Source organism: Plasmodium chabaudi (assembly GCF_900002335.3).
Source record: "Plasmodium chabaudi chabaudi strain AS genome assembly, chromosome: 14".
Classification (NCBI taxonomy): Eukaryota; Apicomplexa; class Aconoidasida; order Haemosporida; family Plasmodiidae; genus Plasmodium; species Plasmodium chabaudi.
In genome coordinates, this window is record NC_030114.2 from 1,012,132 (window position 1) to 1,029,494 (window position 17,363).

Sequence of the window (17,363 nt, forward strand, 5' to 3'; positions counted from 1 at the left end):
TGTAGAAAAAAATACACTATCATATTTGGGAATTGTTATATATATTTGTTTTCAATAAATGTTAATAGAAAAATAGTGTAGCATGCTACATAAATATGTGTGTGAATATGTATCATCTATATGCATAGACATACCCATAACATTTATATATTACATATACAAAATAGTTTGAAATTCGCACATTATTCACCATTTTAATAAATGCATAAACCTAAAAATGATTATTGTTGTAGTAGAAAAAATGACCTTCATTTTGAATTTTATAGTATTGGAATATGATAGCATGCAAATATATATGATATGCCATATTTTTATTTAATTTTTTTTAAGAGCATATAAAAACCTTAATAAAAATAATAAATATTTTTCAAGATGCAATGATAGTTTCCCATTTTACTTAGTTGATAGTACCCTTAATAATTTCATGTCTTTTTATTTGTATAAGAACCATATAAAAAAGCAAATTGTATCGAGAATATTCTATAACTTTATTACAATTTTATTATAAATAAGTTATATTTTATATACTAATAATTAAATAAATAATACACATATTTTAGTTATATTCGTTGATTATTAATAAAAAAGATACATTAAATATAAATATTTAACTAGGTACTTGATAAAAAAAAATTTATAAAAATATAAACACAGATATATAGGCTATAGAAAGCAAATTTACATAAAAAAAAATAATATAAAAATGAAAGAAAAATAAATAAAAAGAATTATTATGCATAATATAAAAAACACTTAAAACAGCAAAACATTTCACCTTATATATACTGATACATATGTATGTTAAAACTTTGAAAAAAAATAATAAAATATTGTTATATATATATATATAGTATAGAGAGAAAGAGGGAAAAAATATAAAATAGGGGGGGATAATAAGGAATAAACATTATTCCCTTATTATAAAAGGCAGAATATAAAATGTCGTTAATATATAAATATACAATAAAATGAAACGTTATAATATATAGTGTGATAAACACAACTATAATGAAATAAAAAATAAAGCTGCATGTATTTGTACATACAAGGAACATATACTATGCATATACATGGGTCCATTGATGTGGGCATTTGAAATGAAAATGTTTTCACATTTGTTCATTCCATGAAATAATACAGTTATATGCTTTTCCCCTCTCTCTCTCATATAATAAATATATATACTCATGTAACAATACGTGAAATAAAGCATCAATTTATATTTTAATGCATTATTCTGTATTGGTTTAGCGGATTAATATAATTAATTTGATCTAAAAAGGATTATAAATATATATATATATATAAATATATATACATATAATTTACTTTCTAATTTGCATTTACACAATAACCTTTATTAATTGTTACTGATGTGAATACATATTGCTATGTAGAATTACAAACATAATAAAGGTATTATATTTATATGAATATATGATATATTCATATATCCATATTTTATTATTGTTATTTATATGAAAAAAGTGGATTTTTTAATATATGGTTTAAAATCCTAATCTGCCTCTTATTTCTTCATCCCCCTTTGAATTTAAAATTAAAAAATTAGTGAGTCCCCAAAATTATTTCATTAATCAACTATATAGGCTTATATATGTGCTTGTGATTATTTGAGTGGTAACTATTTCTTAAATTTATTAATACAAAATATACTTTTTCAAAATTTAAGAATCGTAAAAATAATTTCTATCTTTATTTTTAATGTCATAATTTGGATATGAATAAATGTTTTCTTGTGCCGATTCAAAAGATCCCAAATTTTCTGGTAGCATATTTTCATTTAAAAAAATTTGTTCATTGTAATTGTAACTTAATTTTGAATTGTCTCTTTTCTCATTGTATATAGATCCATGTAAGTTTCTATTATTTTCATTCAATGATTTATTAGATAATTTATTTGTAAAATTTTCTGAGTAGGAATTATAATTTTGATCATTTGAAATTATATTAGCAATATTATTTCCGCCATGTTCATTATTGTCATTATAAAAAAAATTATTGTTGTTTTGATTTCCGTGATTCATATTTATTTTCCCAATTGAATTTTCATTATTCATATAAAAGCTATTCATATTGACATTATTTACCATAGAATAATTTCCCATGTTTATGCTTTCTTTACTCATTTTTTTGTTCATAAAATTATTTGTTGCATTCATGTTAATGGTATCATTTAATTTGTTTTGATTTACTTCATTATTATTGTCAAAATTGTTATTATTAATTGTATTGCCATTATTATTTTTAAAGTTGTTCGATACATGATTAATCCTTCCCATATTCATCATACTAAAGCTTCCCATTTTATTATGTGAGTCGTCACCATAATTTGTCACTCCCTTATTGTTGTTATTTTTTATATTCGAATTGTAGTTTATTCCCTGGTTTAACATATCTGCATAGTTATTTATATTGTTAGTGTAGCTATTTAAATTGTTTGAGTAATTATTATTTATATTTCCTGTGTAATTATTTAAGCTATTTGCGTAACTATTTATATCATTCCCATAGTTATTTCCATTATTGGAATAATTATTTTGAGGATTCAAATTATCATTATTATTAATAAAATCATTTTTATCACTATTATTAACATTTACTCCATGGCTTAACATTTCATTATTTAATAACCCATTATTATGAAAATTATTCTTCATTAATAATTGGTTTGTATTGTTTTTAGGAAATCCATTGCCTATTCCCACTATTCTGCTATGTTGTTTCATATTATTATCAGATTTAAAATAATTCACATTGTTGTAAAAATTATTGTATATATTTTTATCTGCGTTTCTTGTTTTGGCTTGTTCGTCAATTAATTCTTGATTTGAATTATTTACGGCGCTATTATTATTAATTCTTGAAATATTATCATCACCTTTGGCACTTAAATTTGCATAATTTTTGTTGTCATTTTTTCTTTGATTAATTAAAACGTAGTTACTATTGCTATCTGCTCCATTATTATCAAAAATGCTATCTTCATTATTTTGATCACTAACTTTATTTTTCACAGAATTATTATTGTTACTGTTGTTATTTCGACCTTTATTGTTATTTCCATTATTATCATTACCTTTATTAGGATTTTTTTCACTACTTTTATTACCATTAGCATGATTATTATCAGTGAGATTTTTATTTTTCCCTTTGCTCTTATTTTTATTTCCATTTTTATTGTTATTATTATTTTTACTGTTCTTGTTGTTATTGCCATTATAATTGCTGCCTTTAGAGCCATCCATCAAACTATTTTTGCTATTGCTCCTACTAGTGTTGCTATTACTTTGAGGGTGCTCTTTAACAGAAGCCAAAACATTTCCATCATTATTATTGCTTCCTATAGAATCTTTGCTAATAATGTTATTATTAATTCCGTTATTGCTATTTTGGTCGTTCATACCATTATTTATATTTGTTACAGAGCTGAAGTTTTTCCCCATTTTATTAGAATTACTTGTGTTATCTCGATTTAAATTAACATTTGTTATATAATTTGAGCTATCAACTGAACTTTTATTTGATACGCTATTATTATACATATGAGCTGGATTGGAGCTATTAGAACAATTTGAATTATTTCTGTTTACACTGTTTACATAATTCCCCCTTGTATTACCATATGTATAATTTATTTTATTGCCATTACTTACATTAGAACCATTTGAAGGATGTTTTGTCAAATTGTTGGTGTTATTAGAGCTGCTGGCATTACTCCCTTTTATTTCATTGGTATTACCATTTAATATATTGATGATATTATTCATAGAGGGAGAAGAGTTTATGTTTTTCATAATACCGTTATTTTTGTTAACATTGGGATCATTATTATTTTCGCTATTATTTCCATTAATGGAGCTTATACTACTACTAGTGTTCAACATATTGGGCATATTATTATTTATAGGCGGGGGTGGAGGTGGAGGAGGAGGAGGTGGTGGGTGCTTCAAATTCATGTTAGTTATTGCTGTTTTATTTAAACTCGAACCTTTATCATCTTTAAAATTGTCATCCCTATTTATATGAATATTCTGCTGCAAAGTATTTATATCATCATCGTTATTATTATTACTATTATTGCTATTATTACTACTGTTGCTGTTGCTAAATTCGTTTTTTGATGTGCTATTTTGAGTAGAATTATTTATTATATCGTTATTTGCCATAATATTCATTTTGTGCGCTCCTTTAAAATTAGGATTATTATCATTTAAAGAGTTTGAAATACCGTTATTTTTCCCGTAATTAATATGTGAAGCATTAATTTTATTATTGATTGTATTTTTATTTATATTGAGTTTTGTATTTATATCGCTATTATTATTGTTATTTGCACTCTTGTTCCTATTATTAACTATGTTTCTATTGTCCATAATTCTTTTTTCAGAATCACAATTTTCTGCTACTCCTTTATCAAGTATAGGATTTATAATATTTGAAAAATTCCCCATTGAATTATATTTATTTTGCATGGGATAATAATTATGATTATTCATTTGGCTATTTTCATTATTCCCAATATTTGAATTGTTCATATTATGTAAAAAAATATTATTGCCATTGGCAGTAGCATTGTTAGTATTAGTGTTATTTCCAATTGGATTAGAATAATTAGCATAATTTGCATTAACCATACATACATTATTATTGTTATTAGTTCCTAAATTTCCTGGGGTCATATTGGCAGATAAAACATTATTATTAGTATTATATGACTCAAAAGATCCTTTGCATACATTTATTAAATTGTCATCAGATATATCCAATTTCTTGGTACTGTTTTTTCTTAAATGATTTAATTCATTAACATTATTATTATTGTTACTATTATTACCATTATTTGTTACATTTGCAATATTTCGAAACTCATCATAAACATTATTTATATTCATATTCCCATTTATGTTCATATTATTAATGCTTCCATTTTGGTTATTAATATTCATAGCACACCCGTTACTCATATTTATGTTGTTCATATTTACATTATTAGCGTGAATATCATTATTAAAATTGTTAATATTTATTCCATTATTTAAATTTCTTAAATTTTTTATATTCATACTTGAATTCATATTTCCAATGTTGTTCATATTGTTTAATGTATTTAAAATCATAGAATTGTTTAAGTTGTTTATATTTGTCCCATTTAAATTTATTATGCCATTGTTAAGATTACCCATATTTCTGTTCATATTTCCATCGCTCATGTTGTTGCCATCCATATGTTTTAAACTTCCATTATTGAGATTGCTCAATTCATTACTTAAGCTATTATTCCCGACCTTCGAATGCATATCATTAAAAATTACATTCATAAGTTTCGAAGAGTCCATTCCCATTTTATTTCCATTATCAGAATAATTTATACAGTCATTAAAATTATTACCTCCGTTATTATTACCATTATTAATTTGATTATAATTTCCTACATTTCCCATACTAGGAATTCCATCAACATTCCCAACGCTTCCAATAGTATCCAACATTCCCATATTATGTGTGCCATTACTAATGTCATTGGTGTTCATTCTACTATGGCTATTTTCGTTAATATTATCTCCAATTTTATTGTTATTATTATTAATGTATGTATTATTAACTAAGCTCATTCTTCCATTTTTATTTATAGAATTAATTATTTGTGATGAATTATATTTATTAATAGCATAATTGTTCATATTGCTATTAGTATTGTTGATATTTCCGTTGGTATTATTGTTAGTATTGCATATATTTGTATTAAAATTATTATTTGTTCCCATATTATTCATACCTGGCATCATATTATAATTGTTTTGATTCATATCTGAATATAAATTATATAGTACATCACTTTTTATATTCCCTTTTACTGCATCTTTACTAAAAGCAATCATATATTCCCTATTGTTTGTACTATCTACATAAGTATATAAATCACCATTATTGTTACCATTAATGTTGTTATGCATATAATGGCTGTTATTATTATTTGCTGATATTATATCATTTTTTCCGTCCCAATATTGGTTATTATTATTATTGTCATGATTTTTATCGTTGGAATAATTATTTCCATAAATTGATGTATTATTACCATTGTTATTGTTTTTCTTTGCATAATTATTATTTCCGTAGTAGACCCCACTATTGTTACCGTTATTATTATTGTTATTGTTGTTATTATGTTTATATGCATTATCATCAAATTTATTATTGTAATTTTTTATAGTGGTTCCCAAGCCATATATAATACCTGAATACTTTTTGTCATCTATTTTATTATCAAAGTATAATTCTAATAATTTAAAAAATGTTTTACAAGTAACTAAAGAGTCTGAACCCGCTTGATGTTGTCTTCCTATTCTTTTGACACTTAATATTTCACTAATTTTTTGTAAAGAAAATGTGCGACTTAATTGCTTAATATTTAAATTTAATAACAAATATTTTATATCATAAAGCGATGGGAAAAAATCATGTAATAAGTCAAAAAATTCTCTTTCACTATGTGGCAATGCACAGCATGTTAATATTTTTAACAGATATGCAAAATCATAACAACCATGAAATGATATCCATTTTACGTCTTCATTCATAACTAAACCAGATGACATAATTACTTCGCCAAAATGTAATAGCTCAATACCTAATGATTGATGTTTTTCAAAATTTATTCCACTTAATTTTAAAAAGTCTATTGAATTTTGAGCATACATATCACTATCAAGGTCGAATTTAAAATTAAACTGCCATGTTGATACTTTAGGTAAAACACCTTTCCCATTAGAAAAGGTTACACCCAGTTGTATGACCTTTAATAAATCTACATTACATTTTATTGTTTGATAGTTATAGTCTACTACATTTCCTGTCGGTCTTGCAACTATACCAGGGAATTCTGTGTCAATGGCTACATAAGGATGGCTTTCAATTACATCTCTTATTTTTTCAAATTCCTCCTCTAAATTATTTGCCCATACATCTACGATTTTCGTTCTCTCATCCATGTATGAAGTTTAATTTAGTTCTTATGCATTTACGTTCAAAATATGTTCGCTTTTTACATACTACACACATATATAAGACGAGGGTATCAAAATTTACATGCGCATATATGTATGATGCATGTATATATATATAAACAAGCCCCGTATCTTATCACTTTTATCTTTTGTATTTTTTTTAAATCCATCAATGATTTATCTTCCTTTCTAGCACACAAAAAAAAACATAATTCCTGTAATTGGTATTACTTCAGCAATGCTATATTTATTTTCTTTCTCGTCGGCTTATATATAAATGCATATACGCTTTTTGCACCAAATTTAGAAAATATATAAACTAATTAAAAATTGTTTCTTTATACCGAAAAAACGCTTTGAATGTGTTTTTTCCAACTTACTAAAAAACAAAAAAATTCAGGGCACTTATGCGTATTTGCTGATATACATATTGTACACTCATATATGTATATATATGCGCGTTTTTAATGTTTTACTCTTTCTTGTATATTTTAAAATTCTATTGATGAAATATATCCAGCATTTTCATAAAAATTGACAACACAACACACAAAAAAATAATAATAGTGCTAGCACAATATATGTATGTATATTATGTATGCATGAATGTGTATTATGTATACGCTTTTCACTTAGCAATTGTTTTTTCAATATTCAATATTTTATTTAAAAATAGCATTTCTCTTTAGGGTATTCTTTTTCCTTTTTAATTATTATAAAAAACTAATATTCTAAAAATATTTTTAATAAATTTATTATATTGTGTCCTAATATATGTAATGTAATAGAAATGGTGAACAAGTTCCCCAATTATGTATTTTACGATTAAATTATATCCATACATGTATATTCATATGATGAATTTGAATGCAAATAAAAAGTATATATTATATATATTATATGTATATTATATATAATAAGCAAGTCATAAAATATATGTTATAATTATTAATACTATATAAATATGTATAAATGTATTAATTATTTGTAAGGCATATATTATTTCGTTCTTATTTTCAATTTCAAGAATAATTTATTTCATAATATATGTTTTCTTATATATTATTAAATAAGAAATTCGTATTTTGCTTTATATTATATCATTATATTTTATCTTATGCAAAAAAATTAGCACAAAATATAAATTTGGGGTATAAAATAAGCATTTTCTTATTAAATGTAAATTATAGTTTACAAATGTTAAAATGTATATTATACACAAATGCATATATAATATATATATGTATAATATATAATTATATATATATATGTATTTTTTTGTTATTTTTATTTTTTATACTTTTTTAAGAAACAAAAAAAATATTATTAAATTAGTTTCTTATTTCATATATGGTAAGCTATCATTTTTCTTCGAAAAATTCCAAGTTTTTATTTCAAAATAATTAAATAAACCTGTATATAAAATTATATATATGTTATATTTATTTATTCATATTCATATATTCCGGAATGTACATAAAGGATATTTGATGCGTATAGGATATAATATATATATAAGCATTAAATCGTATATTAATAAAAAAACGTCTTATTTTTCGGTAAATTATATATGCATTATTTTTTATGTACTTTAACTTTATTTTATTTATTATATATATTTTCCCCAATTTTTATATTTAATTTTTTAAACGATAAAATAATAATTTTTTAGCAATAAATGTATCTAATCCTTAAGATACTATATGTTTTAAAATGAAACATATAAAAGAATATATTATATAGTAATTAGTATTACATTAATAAAAGCAATAGCAAATATAACGATAATATAATGTTATAACTTAAAAATCATTACATATCTGTTATAGGCAATAATGCTTATAGTAGTAGCATATATAATGCTCATAAAAATTGTACGCAAGAATGTAAAATTTTCAAAGCTTCTTTTTCCTATTATACATGCATGCATACGCTTTAATGCGTATAATTATTATATAATTTAGCCACGCCCCAAAACATAATAATAAATATATTCTTATATATAAATCGCCATTTTATATTAAAAATTCTTCAAATAAAGTATCGTATAAATACAGAATTTTCAAGCTTTGAAAAATACTTGTTTTAAAATTTTATAAAATTCATTTGTACTAATTTTTTGTATCATTGTAAGTTTTATGATCCATGTTATGTTAATGAATTTTTCTTAATTTTTTTTAATTATATTATTTATTGTAAATAGTACAAAATTAAAAAAGTGTGAAAAAATAAATGAAAAAAATAAATATATGAAAAATTATATTAAAAGGAATGGGAAACATCAAAAAAGTGGAAAAATAGGATAATATTATATATATGATAATAAATTTTGATTTTCCTTCACAGTAGTTCATTTCTTATTTTAATACACAAACCACCATTAAGAACATAAAGAGAAGTGCCTCTTTTCATATAAATTCTATTTCATGCAAAATAAAACTCCCTTTTTATATTGTTAATAAATATTATAAACTAATATTATACATATATATTGATAAAAGGGGAATTATCGAAAAAATTGTACAAAAAATATTGTACATGTGGGGCTACATAATAACTGTAGGTTGTTTTCATGTGTGGTTCTATTACACATATATGTATGCATTTATATTTCTTCTCACATATAAATAATCATTACGAATAGACAACAAAACGAAGTTGCTATTTGAACAGCTCTTTAAAGCATATATTAAAATATCAATGCTTTATTTTTATTCATGTTAATGTTTGCTAATGTTTGATTTATATCAATGTGGATTAAAAAATAAATAAAATGATAATAAAAAAAATTAACTTAATTTGTTTTTCTTCGGTTTTGGGGTGTAAAAATATAAAATATGAAAAATAAGAAAACAATGTAATTACAAAAAAAAAATAGAATATTATGTATGTATATATAATTTTCATAAACCCTGATATAATTGAATAAATGATAAGTATAGATAAATTCGATAACAGTGTACGTGAATTATTCAGCAAATACATCCAAACATACATAAATGTGTGCATATATGCAAATATATGTATTTGTTTACAATACTATCATGAACAAAATATTTTTAATTAATACAGAGTAGGAAATTGTATCCCTGATAATTCTACTTTTCTTTTTTACAAAAATGCTTTTCATGAAAAATCAAAAAGCATGCTCTTTAATATGCATGTCATATGTACGTATACACACATGTGTACATTCCGTACCTCTAAAGAGTGGGTAATTATTGAATATTAACTACACAAATGAAAGAATTGTGTTTTTGGTTAGGAACTTAAGCTCGTATAAATTACTTCTATATATTTATTTCTCTTTTAAAAGATATGCGAGTAAATTCATGTAGCATTGTCTGATTGCAGTTATATTCCAAGTTAAACGCCGAAGTAACTCTTTTTATAATACTTGATTGTCTGTGTTTATGCCCATTTAGCACAAATAATTTTATTTTTTCTTGTAATATAAGAAAAGTATGACGCTATAAATACAGAAAATATTAAAAATAATAAAAAGAAAATATTAAAACTATCCATAGTATCAAAAGATCCGTTTGGTTGATACGAAGTAAAATAAAAATAATCACCCCATGAAAAAATAAGTGTGGTTGATTCGAGCATACTTTCATTTGAAACAAAACCTTTTGAATTATATAAAATATTTTTGTGCGTAATAAATGTATTTAAATTTTTATAAATTGGTTCTTTGTTTTCACCAGTTAAATTGAGCATAGCGATTTTATTAGTGTCTAACAAAAGTAATAAATGCTTATTTGTTATTCCTCTTTTTGTTTCTGTAAAATTAAATGATTTAACATTATGATCTATGATATAATTTTGTTCCTTTACTACAACATTTTTAACATCAAAAAGATCAACAAATTTGTCTTTTTTTGAACTAATTAAATTAATAAATCCCGGATCTTTTTTATCCAATAATAGTTCAAATGCTTTTATAACATATTTATTTATATTTGCATTATAAAAATGAAGCACAACTATATTTTCATTTATAATTATATGGAATGGTGGTCGTGCATGTTTATCTAAAGTTTTGGAGTGAATCAATGTTCCAGTAACTCCATCAATAATATATATAGTATAAGCAATCGAAGAAATGCTATTATTTTCAGTTTTTGTAACATATGCTATAATATTATTGTTAATATATTTATAACATATAGAAGCATCTTTGTTTATTTTAATAGGGTAAAAAATGTCCTTTTGCTTAGTCAGAGATTTTGCATAAACTTCTATCTGCTCGGTATTCATATTTATAAAATAAGTTTCAATTAATCTTAAATCAATATCATTATTGGTTGTATTTTTATTTTTATTATCTGGCCCAATTATTCTGTATCCTTGGATCGCTTTTTTTTCACTATTGACAGTATAAAAATAAAATTCTTCATTTTTTAGATCAACCTCTGTTATAGCTTCATTTTGTGATGTTTTATCTTTTTTAACTACATCATTTTCAATAGGTATCATTTTTGCTCTTAACATTTTATCTACGGCTATTATACTTTTATTATTTTCATTAGTATAAATAAAAAGGTTTTGAATTGCAAATGAATTTAATTTTCTTTCAAAAATTATATCTGTGGTTAATATATCAAATATTATTATATGGGATATAGAATCCGTTTTTAAAATAACTAAAGCAGAGTCTTTAGAAAAACTCTTAAACAAACTTAATCCATTTGATTGGTCTATTGATCCATCTATTCGATTAAAAGTAGTGGTACTAATATCCCCTTTAGATGCAGTATTAAGAAATATTATTTTCTCTCCTTGTTCATATTCAGACCAGTTATTTTTATTCAAACTATAAGAGCATTGCTTGTTTTTTAAGGATATTATACTATTTGCACCTTTAATAGGATTCATATCGATTTTATATAAAATTAATCCAGTATATAAATGTATTGCAAATATAAAATTATTTGATGTCGATACAAGCACAATTGATTTTTTTGCATAGTTTGAGCTTTGATCAGTTTCATATTTTCCTATCGCATTTTTAATCAAATTTTTCATCATTTCGTATTTATAATCTTTGTTAGCGGTATTAATAGAATTACTATTATCACTTGAGTCTTTCTTACCATCCGTTTTTAAGCCATTTTTTTCACTCGCTTTTGTATCAATAAGAGTCTTTCTTTTTATGTCATTTGGTTCATTCTTATTAATCAAAATATTTAGCATCTCTAATTTCTCATTAACAGTTAAGTAAAAGAAATTAAATGGCACTAATGACAATTGAGTTGTGTTGTTCATTATTTCTTCTATGTATGATTTGTTAAGTGAACTTATTTTCCTTTTTAAATACTTTTCTAGCTCTTTCAATATGCTGAATTCGGGCATATTTAAATTATTTACACTCTTATTTTTCGTATTTTTTAAATGATCAAAATTATAAAAATGCATTTGTTTTACATATGATAAAGCTTCTTCTCTAGTATAATGCACATCATTGTTTTTATATACTGAAAAAGAAGAGTCCTGGTAAACACTAAAGAAATAGTTACTTTTATCTTCTTCGTCATATACCCCAATAAGTAATTCTCCATGATAATAAACATTGCTTCCTTTATTTAAAATTGCAATAGTATTATTATTATCATCTTTTCCTTCAGTTTTATTTTTATTTATAACATTTTGCTCATTTAACGATTTAACAAATATTTTACCTTCTTTATCCTCGCTGTATATTAGCTTCTTTTTGTTATCTTTATCTATGTAATATCCTACGAGTTCGTTTTCACTCTTTTTTTGTTTTATCAATTTTATTATGTTATTGTCATTCGTTTTTGTATTTTTTCCAGTTTTATACATGGATATATATTCATCATTTCCAAGCTTTATCACAAAATATTCGTCTGCATTTAAATTTTCCATTTCATTATCCATGATAAAGTTAGACTTATCTTGTACTTCCCCTTCTATTCCTCCATCCTTGTTTTCTTCATCCTTATTTTCCCCATTTAGTTTTTGATAATAATAATTATAAATATTGTCACGATTATTGTTATTTTCCTGATCTGACAATTCAATAATGTGCATATCCTTTTTATTATATATAACAACTGTATTTTTATTATTTATTACACTAACATAATTATTAAGTTTATTATTTATTTGAAAGTTGGTAATTTTTTTGTTATGTATAATTTTATTATTTATAGTGTCAAACAAAACCAAATGACAAAACAAATCACTATCTACATATAACAAAGATAAATTATTATATCCTTTTTTAATAATTTTTGAATAAATCGAATTTATGTTATGCTCTTTAAAAACTATTGAATCGATCGAATTATCATTCAGATTTCTTATACTTATTCTGTCATTTAATAAAACATATATTTTTTCATCGATAACTATAAAATCGATAATCGTCTCATTTTTATATTCAAGTATATTTAATAAATAAAGTTCTTCCCCCGTATATACATTAATATATGAATATGTATCTTCACCATTTGGGCAATTACTTTTCTCACTTCCTTGCAAATTTCTATTTGTAACCAATACAAATGTATATTTATCATTTGTGTGCACCTTTTTTATATCTTCATTTTTTTTATAATTTAATACATTTTTTAGTATTCCTACAAAAGGTGAAAAATTTAATATAACAGATAAAAACGTATAAAAAAAAAGAAGACGACGAGCTGAAATAGTTCCTCGTATTTAATGACAACAATGACAGAAATATCATACATATATAATCATAAAATGATATATGGAAACAGATTTTAAAAATAACATAAAGTATTTCATTATTTTTTATATTCGCAAAATTCAAAAGCATTCTAACCTGTTTTGTAATTTAGCAATCCGATGTTGCTATTAGAACTGGAGACAAGTACATGGTCACTTATTAAATTTGGTACTGGCAATACTAAATTTATGTGACCTACTAGAGATGAAATGCTTGAGTATGGTACATTTTCTGATAATGATAATTTTGCTAGAAATGCTATAAAGCATATAAAAATACTTAACATTTTTAATACTGTATTTTTTTGAAAGCATTAAAAACACAGTTATTTTTTATCATATTAGCTCAGCACGTAAATTGTGGGAATTATATGGAAATGAAAGGATAAGCAAACGGGCAGACAAATATGTACATTGCATATATAATGTACGTGATAAGTAATACAACGATATTTTGCAGAAATGTATAAAATATCTGGATTTTAATTAATAATGATAATCCTTCAGTTGTACAAAAGTCAATGGTGTAAAAAAAACTTAGTTAAATATTCATTATAACGAGATTATGTATTTTGAAGCGTGTTACTTTATATATTTTGCGTATATGAAAAGTTCCATGTTCTAGGTAATTAATGATAATTTTCAAACAAAAAAAAAATTGTTAATTAAAAATAATATAATGATAGCGATAATGTACTAGTATTGTCGCTGTAACGAAGTATCAATGTAATAATGCTTAAATAATAAAATAAATTCGAATATAAAATATATAAACAAAAATAAACGAGAGCACAAGTTATCGCTTTATTTATAAAGTGTATTCATAATATTTATTTATGCGCCAAAAAAAAAAATTTTTAATTACAAAACGGTTTATGACTGTGTAGGATTATAAAATTGCAATACTGTCAAAAATAAATAAGAAAAGAAATTTTTATATTATTTTTTTTTTTTTACTTTATTTTTTTTTCCTAAATTTAGGAATATATGTTTTGGGGAGCATTCCCACTACGCTGTATTCCCTTTTTATATATACTCTTTCTTTTTCCTATTTCTCTTCAATGTAATACATGCAAAATTAACAAAATTTAATGTAACATATTATATTACATTCTTCGAGTTTATATATAATATACCTCGATATATGCATATTTTCATGTGTGTGTTTTTATTATTACTTTGTTTATTGTATTCATATGAAAAATAAATAAATTTAAAGAATATATTGCAAAAATGTTTATTTTAAAAATGAAATAACTTTAATAAATGGATAAGAATATTTATTTTCCCCTTTAAAATTGCCAATTGTTTTGTATTATAATACGCAAAAGGTATTAGTTATAAGAATTTGATACATATATAACACCAAAATCATTTTTGATTCCAATTAGTAGTATTATTTTAGTATGGACAAATAAAATAAATTGTGAACATGAAATAAAAAGGACAAATTTTAAATTAAAGGCATATAAATAACTATATAAAATAGAAACAGTCGAGCACCAAAAACGTAAAAAAGAAAAGGGTGATAAAAAAAGCAATTGAATAAAAGAGACAAGTGCAAAGGGAAATGAAAAGACAAAAGAAGTGAAAAATGAATAAATAGAATAATATGAGTTTAAAAAATGAAGATACTAATTTTGTGAGTAACTTAATTGGAAAATATAAAAATATATATACTAACCAAAAAATGAAACGTGCAAAATGACAAATACTAAGGAAGATAATATTAATGAATCACAATCACTCAATGAGGTAAAAAAGAGAACACTAAATTTTATGATTTCCTCTTCTATAATTTTATGCATATTACACCCGTTAGATACTATAAAAACAAGAAAGCAAATATATAAAATATATAAAAACTCTTACCCATATTATTATAATAATAAATATAATTTATTTTATATATTAAAAAATGAAAAAATCGAAAGTTTATACCGTGGTTTAGTAGCAAGTTTAATTACTACCGGTGTTTCGCATGGGGTGTTTCGATTTATTTATGATACATTAAATTACCGTGTTTTTCACGGTTCAAATAAAGAAAAGGAAGCTTATACAAAAGATGCGAACTTTATGGATACAAAAAATGTTAATTATCAAGAAAAAGGCACAAATAAACCAGATACAAATAGTATGAAGAACGGAAATAATGTTGAATTAATAGAAGATAATAAGGTGACGAAAAATGTAAGCGCCAGTTATAATAGTAATGATGCAATAAGCACGACAAATAAAAACATGAATTATTACATTCTTACAAGTTGTGTAAGTTCAATAATTGGGGCATTCTTTCTTCACCCTATATGGTTAATAAAAACTAAAATCGAATGCACAATAAATTTAAATTATAAAAATTTAAATTATAAGGATAAAATTACAAATAAAAGATATCAAATATATGGACCCAAAAATAAATCATACTTTTTGAGAACTATTGGACACGCGATTAAACTGTTAAATGCTTCTAATAATGTGCAAAGGTATACAAATTTTCCAAAAAACAGTAAAAATGTTAGATGCATTATGAGTAATAATGGAAGCAACAATGGAAATTTCTTCAGGTGGTATAAAAATAATTTCATATATAATAAAAGTGTCAAAGTTAGATCGAAATATAATTCACTTTCTTATATTAATAAAAAAGTGATAAACACACCTTTTTCAAATTATAGTAAAATAAAAAAATATATTCTGCATAATTACATTTTATACAAATATCATCCTATATCACTCACAGAAAAGACACAAAAAATGGTTAATAATATGATCACCAATTTACGAAAAAGGTTTTATAAAAGATACATATTATATTCAAAAATACCAGTTAATAATAATACAATATTGAGAATATTTAAAAGAGAGGAATGCAAAAATTCTTTGAGCACTGTTTATATATATAAAAATTATTTCCAATTTATATATAGTATATATAAAAAAGAAAAATTGGCATCATTTTATAAAGGATTTTTAGCTTCCTTATTATTAACACCACATGTAGCTATTCAATTTTTTACTTATGAATATTTAACACAATGTATCAACGCCGAATATATACATAATTTATTTAAAGGCAGAAATCTTTGTATTGAAGAAAATACTGTATCCAAAATGTTACCATTTATATATGGTGTTATATCAAAATATATTTCTGTTGTTATTACATATCCTTTATATACGATCAAAATGAGACAACAAGTACAAATGAAAAATTTTGGATTTTTAAATGTAGTACTTAATATTTATAAAACAGAAGGAGTTAAAGCTTATTACACAGGAATTACCACGCATTTGTTAAGGAACTGTTTACAAAACGGATCCCTTTTTTTTATTTTTGAGTATTTAAATAATGAAAAGTCATGAGCACATTTTTTACTGTGTATACATGCACTTATTGTTTCTATATATTTTCCGTTTATGCTTCTTTGTTTTTTTTTGCATTTGTTTAATATGTAACATTTTAATATAAATATATGTTACACCTTTATACAATTCTAAATATTTTTTTAATGTTTGTTATCAAAATATATTAATTTAAAAAATAAAAATTACAAAAAAATTTATACGCATGGAATACCCTAATGTCATAAAAAAAATAAAATCAATAATAAAATATAG

General features: G+C 23.2%; 3 protein-coding genes across 3 annotated transcripts; 1 reads left to right on the forward strand and 2 right to left on the reverse strand.

Annotated features, from left to right (window-relative positions):
* Window positions 1-1,685: 1,685 nt before the first annotated feature.
* Window positions 1,686-7,013, reverse strand: PCHAS_1428000 (CCR4-associated factor 1, putative; the record flags this gene model as incomplete). The annotated part of the gene is made up of 1 exon (XM_737915.2): window positions 1,686-7,013. The coding sequence occupies one exon, from the start codon at window positions 7,011-7,013 to the stop codon at window positions 1,686-1,688; it is 5,328 nt and encodes a 1,775-aa protein (XP_743008.2).
* Window positions 7,014-10,439: 3,426 nt separating this feature from the next.
* Window positions 10,440-14,032, reverse strand: PCHAS_1428100 (ER membrane protein complex subunit 1, putative; the record flags this gene model as incomplete). Its single annotated transcript, XM_016799660.1, has 2 exons — window positions 10,440-13,633; window positions 13,843-14,032. The coding sequence occupies 2 exons, from the start codon at window positions 14,030-14,032 to the stop codon at window positions 10,440-10,442; spliced, it is 3,384 nt and encodes a 1,127-aa protein (XP_016654918.1).
* Window positions 14,033-15,449: 1,417 nt separating this feature from the next.
* PCHAS_1428200 (mitochondrial carrier protein, putative) lies at window positions 15,450-17,108 on the forward strand (the record flags this gene model as incomplete). Its single annotated transcript, XM_016799661.1, has 1 exon — window positions 15,450-17,108. The coding sequence occupies one exon, from the start codon at window positions 15,450-15,452 to the stop codon at window positions 17,106-17,108; it is 1,659 nt and encodes a 552-aa protein (XP_016654919.1).
* Window positions 17,109-17,363: the final 255 nt, after the last annotated feature.